Source organism: Camelina sativa, chromosome 5, assembly GCF_030686135.1.
Source record: "Camelina sativa cultivar CO46 ecotype springtype chromosome 5, ASM3068613v1".
NCBI classification, from domain to species: domain Eukaryota; kingdom Viridiplantae; phylum Streptophyta; class Magnoliopsida; order Brassicales; family Brassicaceae; genus Camelina; species Camelina sativa.
Genome location: NC_141884.1, coordinates 9,662,638 through 9,676,718, shown reverse-complemented (window position 1 = coordinate 9,676,718; position 14,081 = coordinate 9,662,638). Strand labels below are relative to the sequence as shown.

At 38.4% G+C, this 14,081-nt stretch overlaps 3 protein-coding genes across 3 annotated transcripts; all 3 read right to left on the bottom strand.

The window, feature by feature from the left end:
- Positions 1-176: 176 nt before the first annotated feature.
- On the bottom strand, positions 177-3,093 carry LOC104786373 (proteinaceous RNase P 1, chloroplastic/mitochondrial). The gene is made up of 7 exons (XM_010511775.3): positions 2,843-3,093; positions 1,327-2,510; positions 1,168-1,257; positions 892-1,073; positions 668-788; positions 521-592; positions 177-432 (listed from the first exon to the last, which is right to left on the bottom strand). The coding sequence occupies exons 2-7, from the start codon at positions 2,461-2,463 to the stop codon at positions 334-336; spliced, it is 1,701 nt and encodes a 566-aa protein (XP_010510077.1). The 5' UTR covers positions 2,464-2,510; positions 2,843-3,093; the 3' UTR covers positions 177-333.
- Positions 3,094-3,268: 175 nt separating this feature from the next.
- LOC104786370 (uncharacterized) lies at positions 3,269-4,962 on the bottom strand. Its single transcript, XM_010511773.3, has 3 exons — positions 4,224-4,962; positions 3,942-4,052; positions 3,269-3,771 (listed from the first exon to the last, which is right to left on the bottom strand). The coding sequence occupies exons 1-3, from the start codon at positions 4,887-4,889 to the stop codon at positions 3,601-3,603; spliced, it is 948 nt and encodes a 315-aa protein (XP_010510075.1). The 5' UTR covers positions 4,890-4,962; the 3' UTR covers positions 3,269-3,600.
- Positions 4,963-5,021: 59 nt separating this feature from the next.
- Positions 5,022-12,096, bottom strand: LOC104786371 (uncharacterized). The gene is made up of 7 exons (XM_087449741.1): positions 11,858-12,096; positions 9,964-10,086; positions 6,644-9,766; positions 6,298-6,540; positions 6,046-6,201; positions 5,741-5,893; positions 5,022-5,540 (listed from the first exon to the last, which is right to left on the bottom strand). Exons 2-7 carry the CDS (start codon positions 10,051-10,053, stop codon positions 5,301-5,303), a joined length of 4,005 nt encoding a protein of 1,334 aa, XP_087305867.1. The 5' UTR covers positions 10,054-10,086; positions 11,858-12,096; the 3' UTR covers positions 5,022-5,300.
- Between the last annotated feature and the right edge of the window lie 1,985 nt (positions 12,097-14,081).

The window sequence follows — 14,081 nt, the reverse complement described above, 5'->3', positions numbered from 1 at the left end:
TAAGAAGACGGCTAAGAAATCGCGCGTGAAGTGTTTCGTACGTCAAGGTCGTTAATTACCAGCACGTGATGCCTACGCGCTACACCTTGGATTTGGATCTCAAGGACGTTGTCTCCGGCTAAGTCATCTCGTCCAAGGATAAGAAAGTGACGGCTCTCAAGGAAACGAAGACGAAGTTTGAAGAGAGGTTTAAGACTGGGAAGAACAGATGGTTCTTCTCCAAGCTTAGGTTTTGAAAATTCTTATTAAAGTTTCAATCTTTTGGTTTTAATAATACAAATTTACTTAGAAATGAAGAATCAATGTAAGATGATACAACAAGAATCAAAAATTTCAAGGGGTTTTGGATCGTTTTGCACATAACCATTGCCTTGATGTTTGGAGATCATCTTCGACGCTCATTGGGACATGCCATGTTCCATCTTCAGACTCCTGCATTACCCATCATCAGTCATCATCATTATTGCAAAAATGGAGATGAAAGCTTTGAGATAGATATAGAAATGTGAGTGTTGTTGACCTGTGTAACGATGGAGTATGGAGGTGGCATGTGTAGTGTGAGTCCATTTTCTCTCGAGACAGAGATCCGAACCTGCAACATTGAATCATCCAATACAATCAAAGTCTGTTTATGCAGAAATGCATGTTATATTAATGTTATACGTACCTGATGCTTCTCTTTCCACCTTGGGAAGAAACTATTTCCCAGTAGTTGGAAGAGATGGTCTCTCATCTCATCGTTTGTCACCAATAAACACTTACAAGTTACAGCTGCGTAAAGCCAATACCTGAAACAATTGACTTTTTTCAGATTAGAAATGATTTTTGTCTTTTTGGATCATCCATGGTTAATGCAATCCACAGAGTAAGAAAAGAAGCAAATGAATATACCAATCATCGTTTGAGCCAGGAGGAGTAGCATAGAGAGCACCAGCGTTTTTCCATTTCTCTAGCAAGGCTCTGTTTTTAGGATAAGTAGCTGGACCTCCATTTACACGACTCTTGTGCAGGATCACAAGTGGTAATCTTTTCGACGGACTTATTTGTTGACATCTTTGGACAGTGTTGTTAAGCTAGACGCGAGATATAGTCACATTAGTTATAAAGTAATCAAGCAATGGTCTTGAGATTGGCACTAGAATGAAAAAAAGAGTAGCTAAAACTCACCTGGAAGAAGCTGAAACTGCGCTGGTTGACTAAGCCCATGTTGGCTCCGTCAATGACTGCATCAAACGGTCCATGTCTTTCCAGCCATTCCTGCGAACAAAAAACAAACCTTTTTCAGCTTTGCTCTTAGATAGTTTCACCTCAATCCATTTTTGTTACCTGAAACTGATTAAAATTAGCTCTGACTTCTCTTTCACAGGCTAATCGGGTCAATGATGCAGCGAAGGTTTCTGTCTCAACCGGATTGATATCAATACAAACAAGCTTCTCTTTGCAGCATTTACACACACCATTCTCATCCATCTCGGTTCTTTCAACATTCCACTTGCCAGTCCCAAGCCATCCCTGTCCATGCCACCCACCACCACCACTCACAACCGCATCCCTTATTTTCTTCACATCCCATTTCTTAGCTCCAGCTTTTGCAGCTGCTTCAGATTTAAACCACTCCTCAATCGTATCAAAAGTCGATTTAGAAACCTGTCTCACCAAATCTCTCAACCGCTGCAACGTCTCATAGACCTTGTCAGCGTTATTCGTATCCATACTAACTTTCAAAAGAGCAGCAAGCTCAGGTTCCTCAGGGACAACCTCTGATTCAATCATATGTGCATCGACTTCATAAGCTTTGTCTGCATTACCCTTCCTACAGAAACCAAAAAGGGCAGGTCCATAGGATCTCAACCGTGGTTGAATACCAAAGGCTTTCATCTGTATCACCATATCGAAAGCCATATCCGGGTCATCCTTTGCAACAGCAAGTCTAGCACCATTTGTGAAAGTTGCTTCATTGGGAACAACTTTGTCAACAATCATCTGCTTAAATATATCAAAACCCCTACTAAGCCCTGGATTAGGAGAAGAATCTGTTTCTGCCTCAGCCAACGAGCAAACATAGAGCAACACATTATAATGGTACTGGCTGAGCTGCACGCCATTGCGCCTTGCCTCATCATACAAGCGAAGAGCTTCCAAGACATCACCTTTCCTGGAGCACATATCTAGCTTTTGTTTCAAAACTGCTTCAGGAGACTGTTGAATAGCTTTCTTCTTCGCTTTCCTCGATAAGTTTCCAGAAGGCGAAGCTGCTGACTGTTTAGCAGCAGCGAGGGGGAGTGTGCACAGATTAAAAAGTTGTCTATCACGGGTACCTTTGACAAGTAAGGAAGTATGGTACCAACGAAATGAAGTAAAACTAGGATGGTGGAGATGAACAGATGGGACTTTGAGCATCATTGCAAATAAAGGACAACACGCCCGAGAAAATGAAGGAGAAAAACAAGTTACACGCAGCATAACTCTGCTCTGAAGCTGTTGAAGAATTAGTTTTTAGTCCAATTCATCTGCAAGAGACGGTACAAAAATAATGAAGAATTAAAAACTGAGCTGTCTTCTTCACTTAGTCTAAGCATCTAAAAGCTATATATACATTATCGAGAAAAAGCAATAAACTCTTACTCAATCTTTAAAAACAACCAGTAACAGAAAATAAAATGTTTTAAATCTTTGGTCCGAAACTTATTCCAAGAACAAAGCTTTAGTCAAGAATAATTTAAGAATGTGAATTATTCAGTCTACAAAGGAGTGGAAATGTGGAGAAACATCGAAACTGTTCATTGGGTAATATGGTCGAACAGGTTGGATGCAACACAATTTTTTGAGAAAAAGAACTTACTTTGCGCCAGAGAGATACTTCCTTTCTGGTGGGAAAATTGGAAAGGATAAAAAGACGACTATGGTCGACACAGCGTCTCCTTCAGGATTCACCATGGATTATCTCCAAGGTTAATAGATTGGAGATATAAGAGTCTGCCCATGGATAGATTTTGGATGCTACTTTCTAACGACGTCGTTTAGCTACTCATTTTAGTTTATTTCTACCCTGTGAAGCCCAGGAACGGCCTAAATATTTTACACTAGGGCTTTAAACGAAGAAAAAAGCTAGGGTTTTCAAAATTGGGGTTTTGTTTTGGGTTACAGACATACTGGTCTCTACAAAAACCCAGACCGGGTCATTATTCAAGCGGTCCGGTCTTGTGTTTACAAACATTGTTTAGCATAAAACATCCAACTATCCAAGTCTAAAGAGTGGGTAACAAAGTACACAAGAAATCAAACTTTCCATATGAAACATGTTTAAGAGTATTTTCAAGTAACCGAATACACCAAGAGTATATGACAAGGGGACAAATGTATATAGGTATAGTTAGTATCTATACAAGGGCGAAACAGTGTGTATATGAGAATGGAACAGATGTGTATAGCTAGTATCTATACAAGCACGAAACAGTCACAGTGTGTCATGTTGTTTATCTACAGAAAACCTATGTGATGAATATGCAGAGCATGAGATATACTCCTTCAACTAATGGTGATGAATGATGATCAAAGAATGTGAATGTCAACAACTGCAAAAAGTAGCAGTCACCATTTCTACAAGAGCTTGTAGTAGCAGTCACGTCCTGAGAAGAGAGTTCGGTAGTTTCTTCCACATGGACAGTTGATCTCAACCACAAAGGCCTCGCCAACTCTATCCACCTTCACACCTTCTTTACCCTCTTTCTGTTGCTCCTCTTGTACTACTACCTCATCTTCTACCTGGCACTGCAACAAACATTCATTGTGCTCAAAAACAGGACTTTGATTCAGAGACTATAAGAGACAAGTGACGGACATGTTCGATCAACCAATATGATTCCACCAAATGCATTTCATCAGATACATTCCATTGAGTCTCTCCATGAGATTATATATGCGTTTAGAAGATTACGAACCTTAGGACTGTCGTCTTGTTTCACAGAGGAGACTGCTGCTTCACCGTACTTAAGGAGCTTGTTACACCATTGATCCAATTCACGAACTCCATCCTTGATAACATACAGCATCTGCCCATTATCACCCATCTTGAGTTAAAGCTTCCACACAACATTTCTACTTCGCAAGACACAAGAAGTAAAGTATATCTCGAGTCTACCAGAATCCACAAATCGCAGAACTCTCAAACGAATCAGATCAACAGAACAATAGGTAAAAAGGACTAAAGGAATCTTTCTAACCTTATTGGCTTCAGAGCTTTCTGGATTCACGAAATCACCTTCACGAATTGCATTGGAGCGAGAAGATCTAAGAAGAGACTTGGAAGAGGAAGGTGCGGGAGAAACATCGGAGACAGACCTCCTGAACATCGGTGGACGCGGCGGGAGAGAAGGGGAATTACCTAAAGGCGGCGATGTTTCTTGAGCGACGCCGTTTCGTGAATTACCCGACCCGAGCATAGATCCAGCGGGCGAAGCAAATGTATCCGATAAAGATCGCTTGTAAATAGGCGAACGGATTCGATTCGGGTTGAGAACAACCACCGGAAGCGGAATCTTAGAATATCCCATGAGATTCGCGTCTTCTTCTACTACTTCTTGCTCTTCCTCCTCAGGTCGTTGAAGAAACAGCTTCTTGCGTCTCGGCTCCTCAGCATCCTTCGATTCCGGCGATGGACGTTTCACGGGGCTGGTTATTCCGGCGGTCGAAGATGAGCCGAAAGATCCGTAAGATCGAAACTGCGGAGGAGACGAGTTCGCACGGCGGCGATCGGAGGAGTTCCCGAAGCTGTTGAGACGGAGGAGGGAGAGATCAATGTCATCTTCTTCAGGATCGTAGGTGTAATCCGTTTCTTGGGAGTTATCGATTAGGTTTTCTAGGGTTTCCGCCATGTTTAGCGTGGTCATCTTGGTTTCTCAGTACTGTTTTTATAAAGTTTCACTGCGAAAGAGAGAAATGAGAAGTTGGGAAAGGAGACGATCACTGGGTTTATATAGAGGTCGACTGAACCGGGTCTATTGTAAACCAAACCGGTTTAGTTGGATAAATTATCAAATCACCTTTCATTTTTAATTTAATACAATAGCTGGACAATTGCTTGACCTACAAGCAAGGCCTGGTACAAACAAAATCCCCAGACCCATGAAAAATACAAAACCAACCACAAGCAAATATAAGCAGAGAGAAGATAACCATATATTATTCACCAGTTCTGCTATCAAAATTCAAAACCCCCAAAAAAAAAAAAAACAAATGAAGAAGGAGAGATCTTCACTTCAAATATGAACATCGCTCCCACACTGAGAAGACGAGAGAGACTAGTACTTTTTCCCAAGGAGTATACCAATGATAACAGAAACTAGAGCCACTCCAGTCATGATCTTCACTGACATGAGATGCGACGTTGACGCTGTTTGAGTAGTAGTAGTAACGTTTCTCGAAGAAGAAGAGGAAGAAGGAGATGCATCTGACTTCTTCTTGCTCTGACGTTTTGTTGGAGAAGAAAAGGATAAGTCAATGTCTCTAGATTTAATACCTACATCCATTGCCTCCGTTTCCTGCAAGTTTGGTTTTTGATTATAAGCAAGTATGCTTTGAGGATTTGAAAACCGGGTTGTTTTACTATAACGCATTAATGTTTCTTTCCTAAATACACGAATCTTATGTCATTTTCCCTCTAGACGTTATATAACATATGCATTGCGTGTATCTATGTTATCAGTCAAACAGAGTTCTGCGCAGAGATATTATGACTAACCTTAGCTTTAGCATCAGCGAGTTGCACTTTCTGTTCAAGATCTTTGACCATTGATTCAAATTCAGCAGCCGCCTTTTTCTTAGCTTCAATCTCTTCTTGTGATTGCTTCAATGCAGACTCGAGCTCTGAATGCTTCTGTGAGTGTGCTTGTTTCTATTTCCATGAAAACGTTTTCAGAGCTTAGTGACATAATGAGGAAAGATGGATTGCCTTTTTGTTATCATAAAACTTAAAGAGTTCTAGAAGACGCGCAAAATAAAGTTATCTGAGATCTATAAAATTCAAGCAAATGAAAGATCATTTACCTGTTCAGTAATGGAACTCTGAGCCACTTGAAGCTCTTTCTGAAGCTGAAGCACTTGCTCATTGAGCACATCTCGTTCACCAGCGATATGCTCGTGTTCCTGCAGTTTTGAGGTAAGTTCCGCCACTTTTACAGACGCAGTAGCTGCATTTTCAACCTGTAGAAACATCATCAATCAGTAAACTAATACATTTATTTTATGGATCCTAATTATGATATAGATGATTTCATCTGTTTGAGGTGAATGCACTACATTTTCTTTCAACTGAGCTTTGACCTCTGTCAAAGTCTTTTTAAGTTCTTCAAAATGTGATTCCAGAACGGACTTTTCAGCAGCCACTGCCTTGAGCTTCTCAATCTCGGACACCAGAGTATCAGCTTTAGAGCTCTCTACGGTTAGTTGTTCTTCAAGCTTCGCAATAACTGACTGGAGCTCATCCTTGGTACTCTGAAGCATTGCATTGACTTTGTTGTTTTCCTCAGCGTGGGAAGAAATCTGTAGCACAAAGAGGTGTCATATTCTCAAAATTGTATACTAGAAAAAAAATACTGTGGCACTGTTGATAGTAATAAAAACTTGTTTAGATTCAGGGTGTTACCTGTGACTGTAATTTCTCCCCTTCAGAGGTAAGCTGTTTTGTTAGGTCTTCTATGGTCGTTTTTGAAGCCTGAAGCTCAATGGCTGTTTGCTCCTTCTCAGCCTCCAAGGCAGAGAGCTTTGTCTTCACCTCGTTGGCCTCTGATCCATGATTGGCTAGTTCCTGGTTCAACTTTAAATTTACCTCGGCCAGATCCCCGCTTTCTTTCTCAAGCCCCTGGCATTTGGCCCCGAGCTCTTCAATAGTAGATTCAAGATTCTTCAATTTTGATAGAGCCTCTTCAAGCTCAACTTTTCTAGTTTCCGCAACTCCTGATGCTTCATGAGCCAGCTTTTTGTGCTCCTCGATTTGGTTTTCATGAGTTTTTAACTTTTCAACCAAGTCATTAGATTCTGTTTCTTTCACATTAAACTTTTCGATTGCCTCTTCTAACTTTTTCAATGCAGTTTCCTTCTCGACAGAACCAGAACCTATTAACCCCTCAAGTTCTTGAATTTTGATCTTTAGCTGGGTGTTTGTCTCTGCTAGTAGTTCATTCTCTGATGATGACTGCAAAGACTTTTCTTCTGCCTGATCAAAATCTTGTTTGAGTTTCTCATTAACGGATTCTGCAGCTGCGAGTCTTCCCAAAGTCTGTTCAAGTTCCTCTTTTAAAGAAGAAGATGTGCCAGATGCTTCAGCCAACTGCTCTTCATATGATTTTATTCTGCCTTCCAAGTCTTTCAACTTCTCAGTCAAAGTACTGGCCTCTGAATCTTTGCTAGTGAAATCCTCCATTGCCTTTTGAAGTCTATGCTCTGAGTCTTTACTTAAAGACTGATGCAAAGCTTCAAGCTCCATGTTTTTCGTCATAGCTTCATCAATTTCTCTAGCTTTCTGCTCAAGACTCTCTTCAGCAGACTTCAGTTTCTCCATTACTTCGCTTTCCCGTAAGCCAGAAGTTTTCAGATCATTTTCAATACTCTCCAACTTTCCTTGTGTGACATTCATTTCATTCCTGAGGCCTTCTAACAGATTCTCAGACTCACTGATCTTCACGTTGAGCTCATTCACTATATCTTCTAATTTCTTTTTCTCACCTATAACAGTGTTTAGATTTTCTGTCAGTTCTTTCTCGGTCTCAGTTGCAGTGTTTAAAGCAGCTTCAAGGCTCGAACTTTTCACTTGAAACGCCTCTAGTGTGGATTGAAGCTCAGCCACCTGACTCGCGTAACCTTTGGAATCTGCTTCAGTTTCCCCACACCTCTTCTCTAGCGAGCTAACCTGCTCCTCAAGTTCCTGAATTCTGTATTTTTCTGTCTGGAGTAGAAGCTCTAAATCTTTCAATCTTCCTTCTGCGTCTTCATGTTTTGACTGTGATGTTTGACACAGACCTTCTAGTTCAATGCTGCGCTGGTGAGTCGTATTAGCACGGTCTTCATGCTCTGCGCCCTTCTGCAAAGCGATTTTCAAATCTTCTTCAAGCTCTGAATTTCTGGCTGATAGTTGGTTCAGAGATGATTCCAATCCAGATACTTTTTCTTGGTATTCCTGCATCTGACTGGTCACCTGTTTCTTTTCTTCCTCGACAGCTTCAATAGCAGTTTGTAGTTCAGATGCTTTCACAGAGAATTCTTTTAACTCCCGTTCTGTATCACTGCTTTTCAGCTGCAATACGTTCAGTTGCTGCTCAAGCTCCACGTTCTTTTGTTCAGCTGCAGTGAACTGTGCCTCCAGCTCTTTTATCTGTGATTTGGCTTCTTCTGCTGCTTGACTAGAGGACCGAACAGCATCCTCTAACTCAAGATTCTTCTGGGTAGCAGCTGCTGCTACAGAACCAGCTTCAATATGAAGCTCCTCCAGCGATTTCACTTTCTGTTCAAGTTCAGAGTTGTTTGACAAAGCTTGAGACAAAAGAGCATCTGTTTTGGAGAAATTCTCATCTGACGTCTTCAGTTTCTCTTCTAGTTCATTGCAGACCTCTTTTACTTTTGCTGCATTACTCGTGACCTCTGCTACATTTGCTTCAAGCGCTTCTTTTTCTTTCAACACTTCAGCCAACTTCTCATCTGCAGTTCTCAGCTTCTCTTCTTGGTCTTTCGATAACGATTCCAGCAGTTCCTTCTCCTTGAGTTCTTCCGCAAGCTTTAAATTAATACCTTCCTGTTCAGAAAGTTTAGCCTGAAGATCTTTGATCTGAACATCCAAATCCTGGAGAACAGATAACTCTTCCTTGAACCGTGATTCGGACGCTTTCTTCTGCTCAAGTTCCTGAGTCAGTTCATCAATGAGGGCTTCTGTGGAAGAGACCTTTTGTTCCGTCTCCAACAAACGAGATTTTGAAAGTGCCAATTCCTCTTGCACCGCAGCTAATTCTCCCGTACTACTCTTTAAGGCCGCTTCAACTTTTTCGTTTTCAGATATCTTATCATTCAGCTCCTTGATTTCTTGTTGCAGGGATGCCATTTTTTCCTCCATTTCCTTGGCACTTACTTTTGTCGATTCAAGAAGCTCTGCAAATTCCGAAGCCTTCTGCGTCTCAGAGTCAGCATGAGAAGCGCTTTGCTTATGCAGCTCTTCAAATTTCTGAGCCTCTTCAGCTGAACGTTTTAGCTCCTCCTCCAATTCTATCAACTTCTTTCTGGAGCTCTCGAGTTCTATACCCAACGCATCAAAAGCTTCCTTAACTTCAGTTAGTTCCTTATCTTTGGCATCATGCGACTGCAAAGCCTCCTCTAATGACTTTAACTGTGAGCTGTGTTTCTCTTCCCCTTCAACAATTTTCTCTTGCTGCTTCTTTTGGACAACTTCGAGCTCGCCGTGCCTCTTTTCCGTTTCTTCTAACTTCTCTTTGGCAGACAAAAGCTCATCCTTCAAGTGGGTATTCTCAGATTCATACCGTTTTAGTTCCCCCGCTACTCTTTCCAATTCGAGCTCTAGTTCTTTTGCTTTTTCTTGTGATTCATGTAGTTCTCTTTGAGAACCACTCGAGCTTCTTTCAATTGAAACTTCCTTTTGCTCTTCAACAGGAACATGCTCTGCTTTCTTGGCATCATCCTTGGCATCAAAAGCTTCCTTCTCAACTTTTATGAATTCCCCATCTTCCTCTTCCTTCTCTTCCTTTGGAACTTCACCATTCACAGCCTAAAATAAGACGAGACAATACTTAATTTTTCAACAACATAACTCAAATCTTTGATCCTACTAAGAAGCTTGATAGACAGTCCGATGATTCAATAGGTTAAAGCAAGTAAAATAATTTGCAAGACTCCCATCAATTTACATAAAAAAAGTCATGAGCAAACAGATAATTCTGTGAACAGTAACATTATGATCATTACCTTGACGGAAACATCAACTGTCTTAAGGTCATCAGCATCACCTTTCACTACAGGGACCTCGGAGTTTGCTACTTGAGTTGCTTCCTCCATCTTATGATCGAGCAGTTACGATTACTTTTGATTCTGCAGAATAGAAAGAAAGAAAAAAGATATCGCATGAGAAGATATCAGAAGATGATAAAGTTCTACTTATATCGGATTTTAAAAAGTTCTTTACAACAAAAAAGAAAACAGTAGCTTGCAAGTAAGAGATTGAAAACAAACAAGATAAGATATTTATTGTAACAGTCAACAGGTATACATCATCTCTCATCACAACTATTTGAATATCAATTCAATAAAAGATTTCTAATTTCGTTTAATTTTTTTCTTTTTTAAAGGACAAACTTTAAGATCAGAAAAGCTAAAGAATCCAAAACAATCAGGAGAAGACAAAGATCAATAGGTATAAATGGGTGATGGCATGTGATGTTATCAGAGTTTGAATCATCTTTAATAGGCAACAATCTGTCCCATGTTACAAATGAATAACGCATATTTAATAATATAAATAAATTCCTACCAAACAAACTAAAGATAAGTAAGGTGTAAAGTGCCCACCACCAAAACCATCAGCATCAAAGTTTCTTTCTTTTTGTATATAAACAAACAATGCTCTTATGTGCTTTATAAGAAAACAAAGATTTGAGGTTTTCACTATGCCAAAACAAAGTATCCAAATTATTTATTACAAAGCAAATTATTAATAAACTATTACCAATAATTATTATTATACATGTAGAATTATAATAAACTATATTATAGGGAATGAAAAGAATCATAAGGTACGCCGACCAGATGCAGCGATGACTCATGGCCTAGTGGTTTTGTAACAAGAAAACAAAGACCATATATTATTCTGTTTTATATTATTTTATATTTAGGTAGATCATACAAAACATTTGGTTACAGTACCAAAAGAACCAAAGCAAAACCCCATTAAATTTATAAATCTCAAGGGGGAAAAGTAACCATATAAGAAAATGGATGACGCTGATGGGATCAGAAACATCTTTTTCGCTTGATCCAATATCCAACCAAATTTCATTTTTGTATGCTATTGTATTAAACCCAAGAATATTCGATCAAAAGAGGAACTTTTCTAATCTTAGATAAGTTTCTTCTTGATTTGTCAACTTAATTTTTGGTCTAAGTCTAATCGTTTGCCTAAATAGATAAAGACATAAATATTGGTAAGGTTGCAACTTGCAAGTAACCTGTTTTGCTTTTGTTCAAAGTTGCAAGCTTAACACCCAAATCATGTTCCTAATTACCATGTATAAAATATTCTCAATAGTATGATCTGGCTATTAAAAATACAATGATTACTAGTATAATACTCTTTATCTGTAGAACCTACCACTATATGCTCTAAGAAGTTTAGATTAGTAACCACAATCAATGATTTTGTTCACCATAGTCAAAGAGTTCTATATAACCACAAGAGGACCCAAAAAAAAGCTACGAAACCTTTAATCGAGTCACAATACAAGAGATCCTGAGATTGAACACTACTAGTAACCAAAAACAATTCGATCCATCTGAAGAATCTACAGTACTAAGAGAAGAGATGATCGCAAAAGAGTTCGATTATTTGATAGATCTAAGCACAGAGAGACACGAAAAAACTTGGATTGATCAATCTCAAAATGAAAGGATCAGTTAACTAAGAAGAAGAGAAGACGAAGCAGCAGCAACCCAACACAAAACTTTCGACAAACTAAGGATCTGAACCGATTTTGTGGTCGATTACAATTACAAACCCAGAAACAAAAATTAAAATCACGAGGTAGAGCTACGCTACGGAATGAAGAAGAAGATCAAATTCAAAATAATTTTGAAAAGTGCTGCTTACCAAGTGAAGCTTTAAATCTGAGATTGAACTCTGTTTTTTTTTTCTCAGATATTCAGGATTTTAATCGCAGCTTGGTGAAAAGAGAGTGGATGGATGATGATGATGACGAAAATGCAAAATTGGTGTGTGAGAGAGAGAGAGAGAAGAAGAGAATCTTTTAGGGTTTATAAAGCAGAGAGAGAGAGAGAGTGAGTGTAGGGTCGTTTCATATATATTTTTTTTTGAAAGCCAAATCTGGCGGACGAGAAGACCGTCGCTATTTTGTTTCTTATTTCCCATTTTGCCCCTTTGTTTTTTTTCTTCCTTTTTTACCTCTAAATGACTGAATGACACCTATTAACAAAATCATTACTAACCAAAAATTTTAGAAATTTATTTCTTATAAAGTTAATGTAATGAGTTAAAAAAATTAAATGAAATATTTCTTTCAATCTAGATAATTTTACAACAATTAAACATAAACAAAAATAAAAAAGTTTTTGACATGTGTAATAAAACTAAATATATCACCATAAAATCTATTTAGATTAAAACTCTTAATATGTTCCATCTAATATATACTATATATAGATATATATTACCATATATATTGAGGAAAAAAATCTTATCATATATGTGCATGTATACTGTATTATTAAAGTTATTATCTAGATAAGAAATAAATCAATAACACATCTTAATAGTGTGCCACTGTGCATATAAGGCTATAATTCATGGACTAAAATAGATTTCTTACTTAAAAAAAAAAAATTAATGTGCATAAATTTTGAAGAATTTCATGTTCAACTCAGTAAATATTTATCATAAAAGTAACATAATTAAAACCGTGAAGGAAATATCAACATTTGTAATAATAATATACTATTATACATGATTCATAAATCTTTGTAAGGAGTTGACCAAAAAAGTAGTATTAATATTGAACGAAAGGGCTGATTAGTCATTTTGAAAGAACAGAAGAAGAACAAAAAGAGAGGCGGTGGCTGAACGGCTGGCTAGTCAGAAAAAGGCGAGTAAGAAAGGCCCACAACACCAATGGAGCCACCGACCGGCCAAACCGTCCTCTACCATATTATTTATTTTCTTTTTAGATTTGACCCCTCAGCTTTTATTTCCCCCTCCCCTCACTAAAACGCTTTCACCTTTTTTTTTTTTTTTTCCATTACCAAGTTGAGCAAAGGAAAATGAATCGTCACCGGCCTGCAACCGTCACTATATATATGACAAGAAAATGATAATTTTAAAATTCAAACAATTAGTATCGCATTTTTAAAGATTAATTTTGGTTCAATCTATTGAGTAAAGTAAATTCTTATAATGAATGGTAACAAGTCATGCATTAACCGGTGAACCAGTGACGGGAGATTTTACTCATATATACTTGCATATGTTGGTGCTACATGACAATGTAAACTCGTTTTAGTTGGAGTTTGCATCAAACCAAAAAAATATGATATTAATAAACTTAAGAGAAAACATCCTGTATTCCATAAGAAAACACCATTTTATACATCAGAGGCCATTTTGCACCAAATAAAAGTATGGTTTTAGTTAAATTACAAAGTTCCGTTAACATACCGAATTGTGTTTTCGTATTAGACAACATTTCACAATTTGAAATGAAGCATGTTAATTGTATCTTAATGTATGAAACTATGAACTTTCAAACCTTGAGGAAGTATTTATTATTCAAAAGTGGTCAAGTTAGCCAAATTGGCGGCTTTTGAAACGTTCGCATTGGGTCATGTTGGTGCGGGATTCAGCACCCCCGACATACTGAGCTAAACCAGAAACATTAATTGAACATTTAACCGGGAATCCGGTTAGGGGATCAATTAGGTCATCAAGAGTCAATTCGGGTGAGACGAAGTCTTGGAGAAGAAGAAACCGACCTCCACTTCGATGCGGCGCAGCCGACTCAAACAATAAGGCAGTTTTCCATATCTCACTTCGTCTGATAAGGAAAGTTAATATATTGTGTGATCTCGAGACATGTATAAATAAGGGGAGACTTCTCCATTGTAATCCATCCAGAATCTAATACAATAATTGAGTTCTCCTTCCGTTCTTTGCAATAAACCCTAGTTCTTTTGAGTTCTTCTTCTTTACTTCTAATTTCAAGGTTTAGATCTATTTTCTAGAGAGATAGCTCTATTGAATTTGTTTCCCGCTTTAAACAAATTCATTGTGGAAATCTAGTTTCTACAATTGGCGCCGCCTGTGG